The sequence below is a fragment of the Vigna unguiculata genome, chromosome 7 (assembly GCF_037176805.1).
Source record: "Vigna unguiculata cultivar grain cowpea cultivar isolate G323 ecotype 2 chromosome 7, ASM3717680v1, whole genome shotgun sequence".
Classification (NCBI taxonomy): Eukaryota; Viridiplantae; Streptophyta; class Magnoliopsida; order Fabales; family Fabaceae; genus Vigna; species Vigna unguiculata.
In genome coordinates this window covers 44588449-44609540 of record NC_140798.1, presented here as the reverse complement: position 1 = coordinate 44609540, position 21092 = coordinate 44588449, and the positions used below count along the sequence as shown (strand labels likewise).

The 21092-nt window shown below is 31.3% G+C and overlaps 4 protein-coding genes and 1 non-coding gene across 5 annotated transcripts; 2 read left to right on the top strand and 3 right to left on the bottom strand.

Moving 5' to 3' along the window:
* Positions 1 to 86: 86 nt before the first annotated feature.
* Positions 87 to 4565, bottom strand: LOC114192730 (vacuolar-sorting receptor 1-like). Its single transcript, XM_028082527.2, has 12 exons — positions 3973 to 4565; positions 2514 to 3206; positions 2339 to 2427; positions 2170 to 2239; positions 2016 to 2099; positions 1862 to 1938; positions 1698 to 1779; positions 1354 to 1436; positions 1182 to 1248; positions 852 to 980; positions 654 to 766; positions 87 to 497 (listed from the first exon to the last, which is right to left on the bottom strand). The coding sequence occupies exons 1-12, from the start codon at positions 4277 to 4279 to the stop codon at positions 399 to 401; spliced, it is 1893 nt and encodes a 630-aa protein (XP_027938328.1). The 5' UTR covers positions 4280 to 4565; the 3' UTR covers positions 87 to 398.
* A 5239-nt stretch (positions 4566 to 9804) lies between these two features.
* LOC114192729 (Glycosyl hydrolase family protein) lies at positions 9805 to 13059 on the top strand. The gene is made up of 5 exons (XM_028082526.2): positions 9805 to 10584; positions 10785 to 10954; positions 11043 to 11140; positions 11230 to 11991; positions 12208 to 13059. Exons 1-5 carry the CDS (start codon positions 9901 to 9903, stop codon positions 12876 to 12878), a joined length of 2385 nt encoding a protein of 794 aa, XP_027938327.1. The 5' UTR covers positions 9805 to 9900; the 3' UTR covers positions 12879 to 13059.
* A 72-nt stretch (positions 13060 to 13131) lies between these two features.
* Positions 13132 to 13205, bottom strand: TRNAN-GUU (transfer RNA asparagine (anticodon GUU)). Its single transcript has one exon. It is a non-coding gene; the product is annotated as a tRNA-Asn (tRNA).
* A 1892-nt stretch (positions 13206 to 15097) lies between these two features.
* On the top strand, positions 15098 to 15771 carry LOC114192732 (beta-1,4-xylosidase). The gene has a single exon (XM_028082529.2). The coding sequence runs from the start codon at positions 15241 to 15243 to the stop codon at positions 15571 to 15573; it is 333 nt and encodes a 110-aa protein (XP_027938330.1). The 5' UTR covers positions 15098 to 15240; the 3' UTR covers positions 15574 to 15771.
* Positions 15772 to 16104: 333 nt separating this feature from the next.
* Positions 16105 to 19173, bottom strand: LOC114191957 (uncharacterized). The gene is made up of 4 exons (XM_028081431.2): positions 18966 to 19173; positions 18501 to 18714; positions 17017 to 17077; positions 16105 to 16924 (listed from the first exon to the last, which is right to left on the bottom strand). The coding sequence occupies exons 1-4, from the start codon at positions 19022 to 19024 to the stop codon at positions 16344 to 16346; spliced, it is 915 nt and encodes a 304-aa protein (XP_027937232.1). The 5' UTR covers positions 19025 to 19173; the 3' UTR covers positions 16105 to 16343.
* Positions 19174 to 21092: the final 1919 nt, after the last annotated feature.

The following is a 21092-nucleotide window of genomic DNA, read 5'->3' as shown; positions in this document are numbered from 1 at the left end:
TCTCCCTATTTTCACACCATTTTTGTTATTTCAAACAAGAAAACGTTTAAGATAGCGGGTGAAGAAAAAAACCACCCACCTATGAATGAATGAACAATGTTGTTAAGGCTGCAATAAAAAAGCGCGATAGGTTACAATCACAAGTGTGGAACAAGAAGTGGCACAAACAGAAATCCTAAAATCTAGTGGAAATAAAATAACTTAAAAAAGTATGCCCTAAATTAGGTATACAACCCTGCCACATTCCCAGTAAAAACGGAGGACAACTATCTAATTCTGAACCCTTTTTATTGTCATATGATACAGTCTATGAAATTCATGTGTTCAGAAATCTGAACTCAAAAAGGTACACTTCACACATAAATATCCAATCAAAAGAGGTCACAAGTATTCTCCTCTCACGCTCTTTCATCGTTCGCATGATTTACAACCTCTGATTGGCTGTCCAAGGGCATATACTGTGCCATGATAGCTCTGATCTCGGAATCCATGTAAGACTGCAAAAACACCAACAAAGTAAATGTGATGTAATAATAGGTCTCAGCTGATAAGGAATTTGGTGGATCTCATTACATGCTGTGTAAAATAAGAATTGAATAGAAAAGGAAGGTAATAACAGCATCACTAAACTTAGAGAATGTGACTAGGCTTACCCTTATTCTATATTTGTAGAGGAGGTATGCCCCAGCAGCAGCCATAACTAAGCCAACTAAAATAACCCAAAAAACAGTCCAAGCTGATCTTCCCTCCTGACGGGCAGTTTTACCTGCAAAATACCCAGTTCGATATAAATGAAACCAAGAAATTCAAATGTCGTCAAAGTAGAAGAACATCAAGTGTGTTTGACTCACTTATGCAAGTATCATGGTCCCTTATATACAAAAGATCTCCACTGCAAGTGCAGTCATAGCTGCCCCAAGTATTCTTGCAGCTACATTCAGGGCACTGACAAGCTTTCTTCTCTCTGCATTCATCAATGTCTGCAAGGATAATAAAACAAAACAGTTCAGATACTTTGTTTAGATTTGATGAAAACTGTCAAAGTTAATGATGGATTAATAGTAGTACACAACCACTTAACAGTGAGATGAAGTTAAAATATGGCTTATCAAAGTAATCTTTCTTCTCTCAATCCGAGGAAAAAACAATAAAAAAAAAAAGACATTATCAATATATCTCACCTTCACAATTTTTGACACCATCACCTTTGAAGCCTGCAGGACACTTGCATTTAACCCCTCCATCATCCTGTCCATAAGGCAATGACAATATATGCCATAATTTAGTTTCCGTTATAGATTTATAAACCTTACCCCGTGAAGTTGACATTCAAAAAAATTAGTGACTACTAACCAAACAAGCAGAATATGCATGTCCATTCCTAGCTTCATGCCAACAACCTCCGTTGTTTATCTTGCATCGGCCAGGTCCACTGGCTGCAAACCCAGAAGAAACTAGTTCAATAAAACTCTGAATACATTCAATGAAAACCCAAGGAACCACTCTAATTCATTAAGCTTAGCACATTTGTAAATTAAAGAAATTTGTAATTATGAAGATGGATAAGTGTTCATAATGTTAAATACACATCCTTTTAATTCCACCCTTTCCTTATTCTTTTCAATTAAATATAACATGCACGGAATTAGATATTGTTTAGATGACACTTGCGCAAATAGATAAGTTTGAAATTTAACCTGCACATGTTGTATAACCATCTCCTTTGAACTGCACACCATCCACCAAGGGGCATTCACATACTCTCCCCCGGAAAGTATCCTGAAAAAATATTGACATATATAATCAGGGATACAGAAAACTGAAGCCAGGATTGTTAGAAATTCATTTTAAGTACAAATACCTTGCATGCGGTGATGTTAGCTGATTTATCCTGCCAACAACCACCATTATTCTCTAAGCACTCATTTGTCTCCACATCTGCCAATAAAAAAAGTTTTCGACTTAGAAAACAAAATAGCTTGTTTCTTCAGAACCGAATGAAAGACAATATTTACCACTGCTCAAACAAATAGCAGGTTCGGTAGTTTCTTCAAAACCAGCACAAATAGCTTTCATAACAGCACCTTTCTCCAATTTTCCTGGAAAAAAAAAATCCATGAGAAATGGAAATCCAGACCAATATCAATCCGAGAAGCATATAATACAAACCTCGATACTGTCTATTGTTGACAACTAGGGTAGGCAATATGGTAACATCACCTCGTGATCCCTTCCCAACCTACAAACACTAGCTTGTTAAAAATCTATGTATGACAATGTGATCCAAGCAATTAAACAATAACATAAACTGAAAAAAAAAAATGTTATAAAGGAGTACCTGGGCATCTTGCTCTTCTTTCAAAACAGGATTTTCAGCATCATTATTTGGATCTCCCATGCACCTTTCAATCTTTTTAATATCAAGGCCTGCAAATATTGAATAATCATCTTTTAGAAATCATTCTCAACCAACCACCAATGGAAAGCATAATAAGCAACAATGATACACTTACCAAGTGATTCAATGACAGCATCTGCACATTTCTTGTTGTATTTTTTCTCCTTCATTGGGCATCTAATTTGAAAATCAGTGACATAATCCCACCACACCCAAGGCTTTTTGGTTTCATTTGCCACCTTGAAAACACATAGCTGCCTTAAGTTTTCAATCACTACATCCTTTCCGTCATATCCAGTACTGAAATCCTGCTCAGGATCTGGAGCACAATATCTCCCATGATTAATGCACTGGGACTTGCACTGTTTGCTCAATGTGAAAGCCTGAGGACAGTACCAAGTTATATAATGGGGCGTAAATTGAGTATAACCACCTTTCTCCAATATCTGTGCCGCACCCTTAAAATCTTTCACAAATTCCATCAACATGTCACATTTAACTCCACACTCATCATTGCTGTTGGTCCACAGTTCATACTCCACACGATCATCTGGGTGGGGGACAGCCTCTCTCCAATCAAGATTTACATTGACCATATCCCCATTACTTATGGCATCCTTTAACTTTCCACCAAAACTTTTTTCAATGAGGGCAGATGGTATAGTTATGTTCTCTATGTATTTTGCAGAAGACCCATCTTCTTCAGGAGTGTCCATGGTTATCAACTTTTCCTCAATGTCATCAGCAACAAGAACAGCAGAAGCTCCAGCCTTTTGTGCATTCCAGACCTTCAAAGCAAAGAAGCAATCTGCAAAAGAAAGAACACATAAAGACACTTAGAATAACCCAAGAACATATCAAGACTAGGTCAAACTTACAGCATGTCACTTATGCAAAAGCAAACCACAAATTTGAACTAATAGATCTTTATGTGTGATTGGATAAGTATTTTCAAAATTAATTTTGAATGAAATTAACTTCGGTCAAAATTGATTTTTTCCGTGAAAAGCTTTATGTTTCTCCGTCTATATTCTAAAAGACAACGCTAATTAATAGTTGTTTCAACTAAAAAACGTAAAACCTCGGAATCAACTCCTAAATGTAGAACCAATCGCTTGAATATATTTACTAAAAATCATTTTAGCGGATCAAGTCAAATAGAACAAATCGACCGAAAGTTTAATAATAATCATCTAAGATGCTATTTTAAGGCAATTTTGTAGAATCAAACGTGAATCCAAACACGCACGAAATAAAACCTAAGACCCGTCATTATCTATCAACCCAATGGGGCAAATAATTATTCTCTCCATATATACATGAAAAAACAATAGCAAAGCCCCATGAACCAAACAGCAAGGTAACGTACCTAAACCAAGATACCAATTTTGGCTCCTAACAAGCAACACATTAAACCGAGAGACAAAAACCCCCCAAATAAAACCTCAAATCAAGCAAAACGAGCTAAAAAGCATCAAAACCACATACAAAATTACACCCCGTAAAATCACTACCAACAGAAGTTGAAACCTTCGAAATCAGACGTCAAAATAGTTGAAATAAAAGAATCTTACTTCCTCGATCGAGCAAAACGATAGTAGGAAGAGCACCGGGTTTAGATTTAAAGGAAATCCCAGACTCATCAAACTCCTTGCAACCCTTTTTATTGTCCTTAGGATACACCACGTTCCCAGCCATGCTGCCTCCGTATTGAGGTATCCCAAAGTTCCCAATCGCGCTATCGTGCGTGCCCTTGATGTTGTCCGGTGACGTTACCGTCAAACTGTTCTTCTCCACCACGAATTTCGCCATTGACGGCGCCGAAAGGAACAGCACCAGAAACCCTAGAAAGACGCAAAACGAAGATCTCCGAAGCTTCATTTTGGTAACACCCAGAGAGGATTAGCACTGGGTTTTAAGAATTCCAAAATGGGTCAGCTTCAGAGATCGCTTCAAGTGAGAAAGAAGGGTAAAAATTGAATCTTTGCTTTCTCTCAGTTTCCTATCGAAAAAAAAAAAGGAAAGTGGGATTTTTTGTTGTTGTTTAAGAAAACAAAAATGGATTTAGTACTTGAGTTGCGTATATATAATTATGCGAGGACTTGGAAACGCAAAGAACTTTCACTGTTGAATTCTGAATTCGGGAGACAACAAAATGCCTAACCTTCTTTGTTTCTTGACTGTAAGTCTTAACCATTAAGCATTTACAATTTTAAATATATTTCAATTTTTCCTTCATCATTTAATATATATATATATATATATATATATATATATATATATATATTGTGCGTGACATGAGATAAAAACTTTGAAAGTTAGGTATTTGAAACAAGAAATATTAAATATACAACTATTGATATAAGACGTTATACAATTATTTTTTTTTGTTTTTATTTAGTTTTTACATATATCATCTATTGCATATAATAATGATATAAAAACATTAATATTCTACAAATTATTGTATGAATTATCTTAAGTTATGTTTCTGGGAAAAAAAATAGTATACAAAAATATTATTATACTTCTAATCTTATCTACGTATACCTTATATATCATCCAATGAAAAGAAAAACGTATCGTGTACAGGATAGTTACCCCGTATCTCAATTCTCTACGCAAACAGAGGTTTCTGTTCTCTATAATAATAATACTCGATATCTCAACAAATTAACAATAAATTATTTTTTGATCATTTATTTTTATCAATTAACAATCAATTATATTCATATTTTTTAACATTTTAAGGAAATTTTTTTTGGTCTTATGCTAGTCTCTTTGACATGAATATAAGTGTAATGTTTTTTTTTTCTTTAAACCAAAAGATACATGTATAATGTAGAAATGAGTATCAATACTTACAAAATAAATAAAAGGGGCGTAAGATTTTAAAAGGAATCGGAAAGTTTAATGATAATTATCTGGATAAGAAATAGCTTTTAATGAATACTTTTTAAACTACCTAAATCAATGTATTTTTGTGAGATATATTAGATTCAATTAAAATTAATGTAATGTTATTTTAATTTAGTCTTGTTTTGTGAGATATCTTGAGACGGATTTTGAAAGTTGTTTCACTTTTATTATATACGGAACTTGAATATATAAAATAAAATTAATAATATAAAAGTAGATAAAGGATATATATAAATCAAATGGATTCAAGTTTTATGATTTAGATAAAATTTTTAGTTTGAGACAAATATTTGAATTGTGATATTTGTTAATAAAAGTCAACGCAGTATATATGTGTAAATGGGAACAATCAACTTTCAAGTCAAGAGTTTTTAAGTGAGAAAGATAATGCATTAATATTCTTTATTTTTTTTTTAGTAGTTTTATCACTTAAAAATAGATGATTGACAATTGAAAACTGAGAGGAATTATGTTACTTAAACTGTTATTTAGAATTTGAATGAAAAAAAGGTTGAAGCAATTATCAAGGTCTAAACTCTATTTTTCCGTGGTGAAATACATGTGTTTATTGCACTTAATTTATTAAAGTAAGATAAATTGAATTGATGTTATTTACAAATTAAATAGACAATAATGTGGGTGAATAAAACATGTGATAATTTAACTGAATGAAAAATGTATAGATAATTACTAAGATAATTTTACCAAATTATTATTTATAATATTAAGAAAATAAACTTATTAATCTATATTCATATAAAATATCAGAAGTGAAAATTTAATATTTATATACTAATCACGCTTGAAATAATTCAAATATAATATATATATATATATATATATATATATATATATATATATATATATATATATATATATATATTCGCTTATAACAAGGTGACTAAAACCATGAGTTTTTTCATGATGTTTTATATGTTAAGTGAAAATAATTATATTAATTATCTGAGAGATTTTTTATTATTATTATTAAACAAACCTTGATCTGATGATGTGCTATAAAATAAAATAAACTGAATAATAAAAAATAAAGTAAAATAAAATAAACTGATATATGGAAAATTCGGTCACCGAATCCTCTTCAACTAATCACGATTTATTTTATGTCTTCTTCTCCTCCTTGTATTCTTTTTTATATGGCGGCCATCTTTATATTTTCTTTACTATTTTTTCAAGGTGTTACTGCTTTTCTGAAATGATAAACGAGTCCAAAAGATAAATATATAGGAAAAACAATTATTAAAACTACGTATGTGTTATACACGATGCATGAGATATTCTTTTTTTTTTCGAAAAATAGAAACTATTGAATATTTGTCAAGAACAATAAAGAGGGCAAAATGTACATTTTTTCTTTTCCTTTTAATATTGTGCAATAATATATATGGAAGATCATCTGTGTGTTTTTTTTTTCTTTTTCTTTTCTAAGATAGGTATTATCTTTCTAATTATCCACTTTTCACATCACTCTAAGTTTATAATTTTTTTTTTCTTTATTTAAACAAAAAATCTATAAATTCTACATTGTATAGGTTAAAAATCAATTATTCTTAAATAAAATTCAATTTAAAGTATTTTTTATTTAAAAAAACTAATTTCGATTAGTAATATTACAAATTACAGTAAGTGGAGTATTCTCTCATATTATTTAAAATACTATTTTATCGCTTATTTTTGTATGGATGAATGTTCTCATAGTTTATATTTGACTTTATGTGTGTTTAAATGTTAAGTGATAAACTTGATATGCACGTAATGGAGATAGATGAAAGCGAAAATGAACCATCAAGTGTATGAGAGGAAAGTTAAAGATATGAAAAATAATATATAAATGAAAGTGATGGAAAAAGACGATGATATATCTTTGTTAAGGATTTGATATATAGTTAAAAGTTTAATTAAAAACTTGAAAATATTACCAAAATGATAACAAATAATTAAGTTCAAGGGCTAAATTGAAAATAATAAATGGTGATGCTTTAAGAAAATGAAAAAGTAAAAAAAAAATAAAAAAATGTTTCCTTCTAGTCAAAAAATAAACATGTAAGTTGTACTAGTTGTCATAGGTTAACTTCCATTCAATTCAAATTTAATATAGGACTAAATGTAAAGATATATTTGTTTACTTTCAGAAACATTTTTATTTTAAGAAATTAAACTAACATTACAATTTCAAAGGCAAATTTGAATATTGATCCTATTTAATCTATTCAAAAAAGAAACCCTACACTTTATCACATTTCTAAAGTCCCTTTTATAATAAGCAAGGAGTAACATATTTATGGTTACCAGAATTTTTTAAAAACTATACAATTACAGTAATTATTAAATAAGAAACGAAATTTTTGAATTTATATAATTTTGCAAGAAAGTCAATTAAAAAAATATATGTTCAAAAGAAATATTAATAAATGCTTTACTGGTACTTTAAGTTGTTTTTTTCTTTTCTTGTTTGTTCTCTAAGAGAGCTAGAGGAGAACAAAATTTATTTTAAAGACACTTTCTATTATCAATTAAAACTTATACAAAATATTATTTTTTGAATTCTCTTTTAGTTTTACAAAACGCAATGTTTAGTCATTGATACTGTAACAATATAAACAAAACTTTCGGAACGTGACATCCCAATACCCTCACTTATGATATTTTACGTGTTAACAAATTTTTATTTATTCATCACAATAAAAAATAAAAACAGATTATAATTAAAGATCATATTTTTTTCTTTATTTTGCTAAAACTAGAAAACAAGAGGTTGAATTTTTTTTTATTTTGTGATTTGAAGAACTTAGATGGATAACGAATTATAACTAAGTAATATAAAATGAATAATTTAATATAAATTAATTATAATTTAAATAAAGAATACGAGGATAATGATATCAATCACTTGTATTTACTTTAGAGCAATGGTTAAGCACCCATAAAGAAATCATGGTAATTGTTAAGTTAACTTATGTTTACTCAATTGTTAAGTAACTTTAATGATTTGATTATGTCTTCGTCGTATTAATTTGATAATGTTTTTGTTATTGTGTTATTTTTTAATATGTTATTTATACAGATTAAAGGATATCTAAATATATTTTATCATTTTTATAAGGTTTTCTGACATGTGATACTAAAAAAGATATGATTTTTTCGATCATGTTTGTTAAGAAGTTCTTATTTTACTTTTTCTCTTGCATCGTAAGATCCATTCTTTTACTTATCTAATTAAGAACTTTTCATGGGTGTCAATTTTTTTTTAATTTGAGACTTTTTTTTATTAAACTATAATAATAACAATAAAAGTTATCAGTAAATTAATATTGAAGAAATATAAGAATACATGTGCTCACCTGTGCAGTTTATTTATTTAGTAAATGAAATTATAAGTTACTATGGGGAAAAATTGTTTAGATAGTAAAGAATGAAGATAAGTGATGTTTAACTAAAACACCTATATTAGATACATTAAGTAAAGGAAAATAGATTCAATTGTGATCTCTTTCAATTTCTAATCTATGATTTTTGTTTATTTTTTTATGAACAAGATGCATTGAGTTTTCAAATTTGTTGGTCAAGTCAAACTTATTAATTCGTTCATAGTATTTTTTTTTTTTCATAAAAAATTTGTAGATTGAACAAGATAACACATTAACACATTTAAGCAGGACTAAAGTGAGACATAAAAAGAACTTTGTAAAAGGTGTGACTCAGACTTAATAATGATATAAGACAGGTTTAAGTTAATGAAATCTAACCGTCTTTTTTTTTTATCTCTATGCATGCAATTATAACAAGTATTTAGGTGTATAAAAATACAAAACAAATTACAAATTTGGTCTCTTTTAATTCTTGATCTATTATTTTGTTTTTATGATTTTAAGCGTCTCATTTTGAATAATTCATAATTTTAACTCAGCTTTCAATTTTTAAATGTTTTTTTATAATTTAATTAATCAAACTTCTTTTACCTTAAATAAATATGATAAATTTATGGTTCAATTATATCTAAATAAAAAGATTGGACTTTTGATGTGTTGTAGCTTCAAAGGCACCCTAAGGTATGACATGAGTAACTCTTTCTCTTTATCTATCCTTAATCTCATTCATATGTACTAGTACCTTATTTCCCAAGAAATATATTGATCCTTAGCTATTCATATTTAGTAACGTGTTTCAACAGTCCAATCACATTCATTGCAAGGGATCATGTTCATAATTTCAACGACAATTCCTTCGTAGGGCCAATAAAACATTCTTATCCCAAAATTATTGCAGGCACTACAGGAAAAATGTTGGACCCTGTAAGAACAACACCAGTAACTAGTGATGCCACGACAAGAGACACTTTTGTTTCGTTTAAGCATCTTAGCATCATTACACATTACAGCCATATCACTAACTAAACAATCCACATTCTACCATGTATCTCAATCCACAAGCAAGCAACTTTTAGCATGAAAAGGGAAAAAAGATGCACACAATCTCAGGCCTAAACTTTTTCTGTGTATAAAACCAAGCAGAGGGATTACAACTCTCCAACTCCAACATATACACAGTTCTGGCAAAACAACATCATGAAAAACCAACTTTGGTTCTTATCCATTTTCCTTTCATTTCTGATTCTCCCATGTTCCTGCCAAAAACATGCATGTGACGCAGGATCTGCTAAGACAAGCAACTTTTCATTCTGTGACTCTTCTCTATCTTACGAGGACAGGGCGAAGGACTTGGTGTCACGCCTAACACTGGAAGAAAAGGCACAGCAACTAGTGGACCCTTCTGCCGCAATTTCTCGGCTTGGTGTGCCTGCTTATGAATGGTGGTCAGAGGCACTTCATGGTGTCTCCAACTTGGGGCCAGGGACACGTTTTGACAAGAAGGTGCCTGGTGCCACTAGCTTCCCAGCAGTGATACTATCAGCTGCAAGCTTCAATGAAAGTCTGTGGCACAAGATGGGGCAGGTTGTTTCAACAGAGGCTAGAGCCATGTACAATGTGGACTTGGCTGGGTTGACATTTTGGAGTCCTAACGTCAATGTGTTCCGCGACCCTAGGTGGGGGCGTGGCCAAGAAACTCCAGGGGAAGACCCTTTGGTGGTGTCTAGATATGCTGTCAACTATGTTCGTGGCCTACAACAAGTGGAGGACGAAGCAAGTGCTAAAGCTGATAGGCTTAAGGTTTCAAGCTGTTGTAAGCATTACACTGCTTATGACATTGACAATTGGAAAGGCGTTGATCGCTTTCATTTTGATGCAAAGGTAAAGAAGTGACTACATTTTACGTAGAAATTGGTATGGATTATGGACACATGGTGTTCTGACACCATCGAACATTTTATTCATAGATGCATGTCATGACGAAGTTGTTTGAGAAATATGCATAAGTGGTGTGGGATTTAATGGAGATGTCTGATTTTTATGCATGAGATGATGATTTTGCTACATTGCTCCTGCTGCAGGTGACAAAGCAAGACTTGGAGGACACGTATCAGCCTCCATTCAAGAAATGTGTGGAGGAGGGACATGTTAGCAGTGTTATGTGCTCTTATAATAGGGTGAATGGTGTTCCTACATGTGCTGATCCAGATCTTCTCAAAGGAATAATAAGAGGCCAGTGGGGTCTGGATGGGTTTGTGTTCAATACACAACAATTATAATTTGTTGAGATTTATATTTTATACATAGCAAGTCTCTGATCTCTTCTACTTTCCTTACAGATATATTGTTTCAGATTGTGATTCAGTGGAAGTCTATTATGATGCAATTCATTACACTGCAACTCCTGAAGATGCAGTGGCTCTTGCACTTAAAGCAGGTAGAACTATGGTTACAGCTGAAGATTTTCTGATAAGGAGGAAAAATTAGTAGTGGTTTTGGATAACTAAATGGTATCTTATCACGCAGGTTTAAACATGAACTGTGGCGATTTTCTGAAAAAATACACTGAAAATGCAGTAAACTTGAAAAAAGTAGACGTAGCAACAGTAGACCAAGCGTTGGTGTACAACTACATAGTTCTGATGAGATTGGGGTTCTTTGATGACCCCAAGTCACTTCCATTTGCAAACCTTGGGCCATCTGATGTGTGCACTAAAGAAAATCAGCAACTGGCTGTGGATGCTGCAAAGCAAGGAATAGTTTTGCTGGAAAACAATGGAGCTCTTCCCTTATCCCAAACTATCATAAAAAAATTGGCTGTGATTGGACCAAATGCCAATGCAACAGAAGTTATGATCAGTAACTATGCTGGCATTCCTTGCCGCTACACCAGTCCTTTACAAGGACTACGAAAGTACATTTCTTCGGTAAATTATGCACCCGGTTGTAGCAATGTAAAATGTGGTAATCAGAGCCTAATTGCAGCAGCAGTTAAGGCAGCAACTTCTGCTGATGCAGTGGTGTTGGTGATGGGATTAGACCAATCTATTGAAGCAGAGGGCCTGGATAGAGAGAACCTGACATTACCTGGTTTTCAAGGGAAGCTTGTGAAAGATGTGGCTGGGGCTACCAAAGGAAAATTGATTTTGGTGATAATGGCAGCTGGTCCCATTGACATTTCCTTCACTAAAAATGTCAGCAACATAGCCGGAATATTGTGGGTAGGTTATCCTGGCCAAGCTGGAGGGGATGCCATTGCCCAAGTAATATTTGGAGACTACAACCCAGGTATGTATAAACAGTATATTACTTGTACATGTTTATCAAATTCACATTTGAAATCGTTGGAAGATTCAATAAGGTGAATTTAGTTTATATAATTTTGTAAGATTGAGTTAAACTTAAAATTTATCTCTTATCATAATATCACAATATCTAGTCTCACGTTTACTTTTCGAACACCGTACAATCTTTACTCACTAACAATGGAGCATTAAACTTTAGGTGGAAGGTCTCCTTTTACATGGTATCCACAAACCTATGTTGATCAAGTGCCCATGACAGACATGAACATGAGAGCCAACATCAGCAGGAATTTCCCTGGAAGGACCTATAGGTTTTACAATGGTAGTTCCCTCTATGAATTTGGTCATGGATTAAGCTACTCCACATTCTCCATGAATGTTGCATCTGCTCCCTCCACCATAATGGTTCAAAACACATCCATTTCTGAAGCACACAACATCTTCTCTTCCAGCTCAGCCACCCAAGTTGAGTCTCTCTCTGAGGGTCAAGCTGTTGACATTTCCTCCATAAATTGCCAGAACTTGACATTTTTGCTTGTCATTGGTGTGAAGAACAATGGACCCCTGAATGGATCACATGTGGTGCTAGTTTTCTGGGAGCCAGCAACTTCAGAGCTGGTGAGTGGTGCTCCAATTAAACAGCTTATAGGATTTGAAAGAGTATATGTTATGGTGGGGATGACAGAGTTTGTGACAGTAAAAATTGATATATGTGAACTGCTAAGTAACGTGGATAATGATGGCAAAAGAAAGTTAGTGATTGGACAACATACTATTTTGATTGGTTCCTCCAGTGAAACCCAGGTTAGACACCACATTGATGTTAAATTTTCAGGGGGTATGAAGAACGAGGAGTTCACGTCTGAATGATTAGAATGAGAAAGCTTTGCTAGCTGCTAGAAGCCATAGCAGTAGTTACTCATGGTGTGTGGTAAGAATATAAAGTTGTATCAGAAAGTGGAGAGTTTGACAACTTGTGAAAGTGGAAGAATATTATGTATGATGGATCAGATGCTATATTAAATATATATTAATATATAGTTATATACTATATATGAGTATACAAGTATTTCTTAAATAAGTGGTGGATGATTTAAAAAGCTTGAAAAATGCAAAGAAAAAACGCTAGAAGAAGGGCTTGAACCTTCCACCTTGTGGTTAACAGCCACACGCTCTAACCAACTGAGCTATTCCAGCTGATGAAAATTATTTCGAAAATAACAAAAGTTATACTAATATTGCAATTAATTATTTGAAATTTGGATACTGGTGTGTGAGGCCTTTCCATTTCTCTCCTCGTATATCTCTCATTACATAGTTTTTTTTAAGACCCATATATCTTTGGTATTTTTAATAGTATTTCACTGTTATATAATTAAAGGTTACAGATGATAAAAATTTTAATTTATAAGCTATATTATAATTAAATTTATAATAAATAAATATCTGTAAATATATAAATTAAATTTTAGATTGGGATTAATAAGTTAAATTGCGTTTAATATTTTCGCATTTATTGTTTTATAATCATATTGAAATTTAATTGATTAATAAAACTAAAGAGGATAAATTAAAAGTTATATAAGATTAGTAAGATTAAATACACATAAGTTACGATGGTTTCAGTATACAATCTATATTATAATTAAAATTTATAATAAACTGACATTTATGACTTTATATTATGAATTAAGTATGCATAATGTATATAGTGATAAATGTTTATTTATAATTATTAATATTAATAATCTATTTTATAAATATTAAAATCTAGTTAAAAAAGTACAGAAGAAAAATATAGATAAGAGACTAAAAAGTTAAGGATGAAATTCTAAAAGTATTGTGATTAAAGAAAGACTTTAAAAATAGATAAAATCCATTCTTAAAAGTACTCTGAATTAGCATAATCATCTTAAGTTATACAAATATTAAAATCAAAGTTTTTTTTATGAAGTTAAGTATTTTAATTAAATTTTTATTGATTTTTTTTTGTTCCATTTGAGTATTTAAATTATTATACCTTTTAATTGGATTTATGAGTTTTATTTTTTCGTTAATTGTATAGTATAATTATATTTTTGTTGTTATCTTTCATATCTGTATCTACATGTTAAAAAATGTAATATTTTGTGATTAAAAAAAAATTATATTATTATTAATGTAAAATAAGTTATTTTTATTATTTTGATTGAAAACATGTTGAATGGTTTTCTTAATCATTACATATGATAACGTGGAAACCATTTGAGAACATAACGACTATGATTGTCACTTATAACAAATGTATGATAGTGACAATCCTTTTATAGATATTGAAATAGAAAATATCAGAAAAGATTACGGTATATTTTGACATATTTTTAATAAAAAAATATATTTTTTACATTAGTAATAGCATTTTATATCAACCATACATACACGGTTGAAATTCAATTAAAAAATATAGCATTTTAAATAAAAGAATTTAATAGAAAAGTTATTAAAATCTGTATGATATATTTTGGTGATTCTTCGTTCGAATTTCCTGATTATGGAAACCAAAGCTTAATCTTGGGTGGTTTTGGTCACTACGCGTAATGTGATAGCCCCCGCGGATAAATTCATAGAGTCAAACTAAAGAATAATAATGATTTTAAGATAAGAAGAAAAGGGTAGCTTTCCACCATAGCAAGCAAAAGTCATAGTCAGAGTTGTTATCCACTCAACAATTACAACCTAAGAAACCCAATTTCCGTGTCAACATATTCAAACATCCCTCTATAGTCAAAACAACTTTTCTTTTGTTGGAATCAATTTTATTTCCTTTAACAGTTAATATATACATATAGTAATAACCTAACGATATAAACTAGTTTTGTGTGGCTAATAATCATAAAAGTTTTTAGTTAATATGAATAGAGTATAATATTTATGCATTTGTTTTGTTTTGTTTTCTTTTACAGAAGAAATATATTACGTATGGTACTTATTATTATAAATAAAAAGTAACAGAACAAAAATATTTAGAAAAGAAAATAAAAAAGTGGTAGAAACGAAAAGCATATTTACTTGTTAAAAGTAGTGGTGGAAGGATATGAATGGAATAATCTGCGTTGACAATTTGAGCTGTGAAATCTGTGATGGCTCGCAGCACACTCCACCAACATAAATATGTCCTCCATCATCGTCACCTTCAACACAGAAAACCAAAGTTGAATTTGTGAGAGAAAAGAAGAGAAGAGAAAGAGCACACATGGAAGGTTTGATTCCATATCTGATTCATGCGATGAAGAAGCAAAAGCCTGGTGCTCAGCGAAGCTACAGAAGCTTCTCCCATTCTGAAAGCTCAAACCGCAGCTACCATTTGCTCTTGGCATCTGATGGATCTTCTCACAGGAGAACCAGGTCTGATTTTCAAGCTCCCACAACAGAGTTCTTAGAGCAGAGACATGGTGCTGATGGATTCTTTGTCAGCCCCAGAGGCCACACCACTGCTGCTGCTGCTGCTTCTCTCTCTGTCAATGTTAATTCGTCTTATGCTGCCCAACACTCTACCAATATCACCAACATTCGCCATCGCAACTGATATCTTCAACATTCGTTTTTTGGACTTTCAGATATTATATATATGTCTTTTCTAGGGTTTCATTCATTCGTTTAAGATCATGGGTGACTATCAATTGTAATATTATTGTGTAAACTTCTGATCTTGTGTAAACACACTGTAATGTAATGTATGGATATTAAGAAATTTCAAGAGAACCTAATTTCTTTTCTTCCGTTACAGATCAAAGTTCTGTCATAATTGGTACCCAAAAAAAATAATAAACCATCCACTATTATAGTAATATAAAATACAACCTAAATATACATATAATGATAGTTAAAATGTATTTAATCGGAAGTTTAGAAAAGTGAAGAAGTCCGGTTGTCTACGATCATTACTCGTTAACAATACAGTTTCGCCACGTATCAAAATGAAACGCAGTAAAATTCTGGCCATAACTGGCGTTACGTTGTCTTCGGTTTTTAGTTGGAAAACTTTGGCTACCAAGTTAATAGTGATAAAAAAAAGACTTTACAATTCACGAACATGTAATCCTCAGACAGTAGCAGATGTGAAGTAGGTAGACGAGATGTCATAAACAAAAAGAAACAGTCTCATTCTAGATATTGTTCTCTTACCAAAAAAGTAAATAGAAGTTAAAACAAAAACAGGTAATCCGAGCTTGTATATTGCATATTGCTCTGATGCCCAATAATCAAGCACCTCTGGAAATTGTCCGACAAGCCACGACTTGAATTTTTGAAGACAAAAAAGAATAGAGGCTTAGCAAATACGGCTTCCGTTTGATATTACGAAGCCAGGAGTGCTTCTAACTTAGCAATCTGATCATCCTCATTCTTAGGAACAGGATCCTTGTTAACCTCTTGATACAAATCATGTTTCCACTTCTCTACTCGCGACTTAACAGGACGATGAACTTGTCTTCCATTAAGTTTATCTCTTCCCCTGTAATTACTGTCGCCTCCACTGCCCCCAAACCTTGCTCTTGACGAAAAACTATCCCTCCTTGCTTCACTCTTATTCAGTGCTCTGTCCTCTGTAATTTGTTTTTCAGGTCTATCCAGATGATGAGGATTGCTGCTTCTTTCCTCCTTCCTTTCATTACTTTCCATAAAATGGTCACTATGACTTGACTTTACTGCTACCACTGGAGCTGGATTAGCATCTGTTGAATCCACAGGAATCTTCTTCTCCCTGAATGCCCGTCGTTTCCTCATAGTAGGGGGTAGATCGTCTTTTCTTTCGGCAAAACTATCTCTTTTCTGCAACTTATCATCCAGTTTCACCTGAGATTTCATACTTGTTTGTTCTCTATTCTGACCTGTCTCCACCCTTTCATTATTGTCTTTACTCTGAGGAAAGACTTTTCCTGCATGCAATGAAAGAATTTTTTGTGCTTCATTTCAGTGTATTGAGTCAATCTAAATATCACTCACGCACAATAAAGCTAAGTAAGCTTACCACCAGCTTCCCTTTGTCCATTGCTTCGACCAGCCTGCCCAGTACTACCCCGTTCTTCATGCTGTTATACAACAAGCATAGGCAAGCCTAAGATGGTTATATATGGTGGCACTTGAAGGCATGGGACTGAACAAGAATCCGCTACATCAGCCCAGAAAAAATAGTTTGCATCTACTGAATAACAATCAATCATATACGAGGAATTTTAAACCTATTATCAAATGAATCTCCACGTCATCTTGAAAATGATAACTGAGACATTTCCTTTTCAACATAGAAAAAAGAGAGAGGCAAGAGTAGATAAATATAGCAACTGCTTACGAATCAAGTGTGGTAAGAATAAAAACTATTTTGAAAAAGTGTGACAAAGCGAATGATTTGATATCATACAGGTTGCACAATCAACTGCAAGTATTATAAACTATACAACGTTTAACCTTAAAGAAAGTACCAGTTGTTTTCTTCTGATAACATTTCTAGTTCACATTTCACCTCCAATAACAATACCATGTACCGATCCCATCAATATTGAATAATTTGCAAGTCAGGACAAGTTGTAGTGGTTAAATATGGTGATAAAGGTCATGGACAATAATTTTCATAACTGCAAGTCCAAGCAAATGAAATCGCTCACAAGTCGTACACCTGACAGCTAATGGCGTGAAACAGAGTAACAATTAGTTTATCACGTTTTTCTTCCTGCATCTTCACCTCACAAAACATTATAAACCATTTACTAGCGCCACAATACAACTGATTCTGTGCAATATGCAATGACTGTGAACTCAAGTTCAGAACTTAATCACACGGAATCACTTAGCTAGGTAGTTTATAATATTAATAAATTTATTCTTTTTCTAAAATGACTAAATGCTAATCAAGCATGTTCATGAGAATGACATTCCTGGGTATAATATTCAGGGGGTTTCGCTCCTGGGAAAGAAATAGTATCCCATGAAACGAATCACCCTCTGAGATAAGTTTAGTACCTATTTTTAACATCAAAGAAATTTGTTTAGCATTGGCAAATTACAAAATGAAAATCTAGGGGATTTGACACCTGGGAAAGAAATATTATATTGTGAAACAAACAATTATTCTGAGATAAGTTTAGTACATATTTTTAACGTCAGAGAAATTTTGTTGGCATTGGTAAATTACTACAAAAAAAAATTGAGTAGGGAATAAAACTTACATCTTTCTGATCGTGATTCGTGAGTACAACTTAAAATCAGAACTATTATCGGGAGAGAGTAAATAGTTCAACCGCTTAGACAGAGCAGGGGAATGATACATTTTTTTTTTCTTTCATTTCCGACAAATCCCTTTTGGCTTGGCACACTCACTAGGAACTCAATAAGGGACTTAAACAGAAATATAAACAAGACAAAATTCATCATAGAAATTTGAGCACAATTAGGAGCAGAACTCGGTCCACTGAGAAACAGAAATGGCTCATGCATTCATTTAAAAAAGAGTATGACCTGGTAATAAGAGCGAGATCTTGATGGCTGAGACGAATGTTTGGATGGCTGTCCATGATCATTTGAGTTTGATTTCTTGGGAGCAGAGGCATCGAAAGGCTCCCGCCTAGAATGATGCGGTAGCGGCGGGTTTCTCTTATCTCCTCCATCAGAGGTTACTCTGTTCCTGTCCCTTTCTCTTTCTTGTTTACCATCCCTTCTATATCTCTTGGGACTACAATCCACAACCCCAAAAACAACAACATTCAAAAACGAGACCATCTAAGTATTTTCCCCATAACTGTAATCAATGCATTTAAAATTAAGCCAACCCCAGTTTAATCGAAAAGAAAACATGGAATTGCGATATCGGAACCGTTAACCCAATGCATAACGTGAAACGTTAGGTTCAAGTGAAAAGCAGGCGATTGTTATTAGGTTCAAAATGGGAATGGGAATTGAAATAGGAGTGAGAAGAGAGAGCACCTTGGTTCTTGATCGAACTTGGAATGGCGACGCTTGGAATCAGAGTCTCGATGAGACATTAGGTTTTTTCTGTGGAAAATTGGAATGGATTAGGATTAGGGCTAACCTTGTTTCAGTTTCAGTTATAGTAAAAGTGGTTCATTTTAGATCTCACAATGGTCATTCAACACACTACCCACCTGAAAGATCAAAATTTGTTTCTTGCATATTGAAGATAATATTTCTTTAACAAATACATAGATTCAACAATATAATATAATATAATATAATATATATATATATATATATATATATATATATATATATATATATTATTGTTGAGTCTTTTAGTGTTGAATACACTGTATAATTTAAATCACAGAACAATAATCCTTAATTAAACGTTAACACTATGGGAATTTCATAACATCCTATATTATTACGTAGACTTAGAACTTCGCATATGAATGACCAAATATATAAAACCCAAAAAATACATAAAATTCATATTCAAATTAGAGTATTCTATTAATGATAAAAATTGCAAGTTAAAACGTAAAATTATGAACATATTTAACTTTTAATTTTAAAATTCTTAAAATATATTTGTATTTTGTTCTCTAAAATGCTCATAAGATCTGTATTTATTTGATGCATTATAATTTTTACAATTTAAATTAAATTTTAGTGTATATATGAAATACTTTATATCACGTAATTTAAGCTACTGTTTACTGCATAAAATAAAATTAACAATAGTGCATGTGCCTCACATAATTGATATTCATGTTCTCTTTGTTTGCTTTGTGTGTGAAGGAGAAAAAGAAACCTAGTCTTCCGAGTTGAATCAACCTCTTGGTGAAGCTGAATCTTATGAAAGATGCAGAGATGATGTTTATTGCATTATAATTAAGCAGTGAAAATATATCGCAGCGTATGTTCATATTTTGTATTTTAAAATAAATGTAAATATTTTTTATAATTTTAATTATAAATATTTATTTATTTGTTTTGTAAACAATTTTTTTGTTAAAGATACTACTTTAGTTCAAAAAGTAAAAATAGAAAAATGATTATTTTAATTTAAGAAAATAATTATTTATAAGATAAAATTTAAAATAGAAATATGAACATTAAGATGAGAGGCCTAAACTTAAAAAATAGACATTTTATTTAAAATTTATTTTTCAAACTTTTTTTAATATAAAATTATTTATTAAATTGTAATAATTAATTTTATTTAACATTTTTTTTAATAGATAATAGGACTAATCCTTTTAAATCTTTCTGATACAACGTTGATCTTAAGTAAGTTTTTAGTTTTTATTATCTTTATCTTTGAAAAACTCTTTTCGGCGAAAATAACTGACACTACAATTGTTAATATTATTCTATAACTTATATATATATATATATATATATATATATATATATATTTGGAAAATAATTTATTTTTTATATATAATTAAGAATGTCAATTAGTTTATGATTTTTCAAACCTATAATTTTTTTAAGATATTTAATTCTTAAATTAAATCAAATCCATCATTATCCAACGAATTATCATGTTTTAAAGATTTTTCAAGATTTAGTCATTTTTCTTTCAAAAATGAAATATCTACAAACCGTAATACAAAAACATTTGCTATATTTTGTTCATAGTTTGTTTTATGCAATTAAAGTATCAATTGTTCTATTCTTTTGAATTTTTAAATAGTCTGGTTCAATTTTTCTATTTGACATACCTATATACTTTTATATGAAATAAAAAATGATAATATATAAAACACTACTAAAGATAAATATATAAAACAAATGAATTAAAATAATAAAATCTGGTTCTAGTTGTCAAAAAAATAAATTTGATGGTAGACTTGCAATATCTTGAAGTCTTAAGTTTTTTTTTCGTTCTTAAGTCTCAATTTTCTTACAAACTTGCAAAGTTATTTAATTTAAGATTAATCATTAATAAAAATAATTAAAAAAATATTGTTCTTCTAAACTCGATAGTAAGTTTTTTTTTCTCCTAAACTTAAATTATCTTTCTATAGAAAACTCAACTTTAAATCATGCTCTAATTAATCTATTATCCACCAAAAGATTAAACCATAATATAATTAATAGATTTGTAAAAAAAAATAGTTTTTC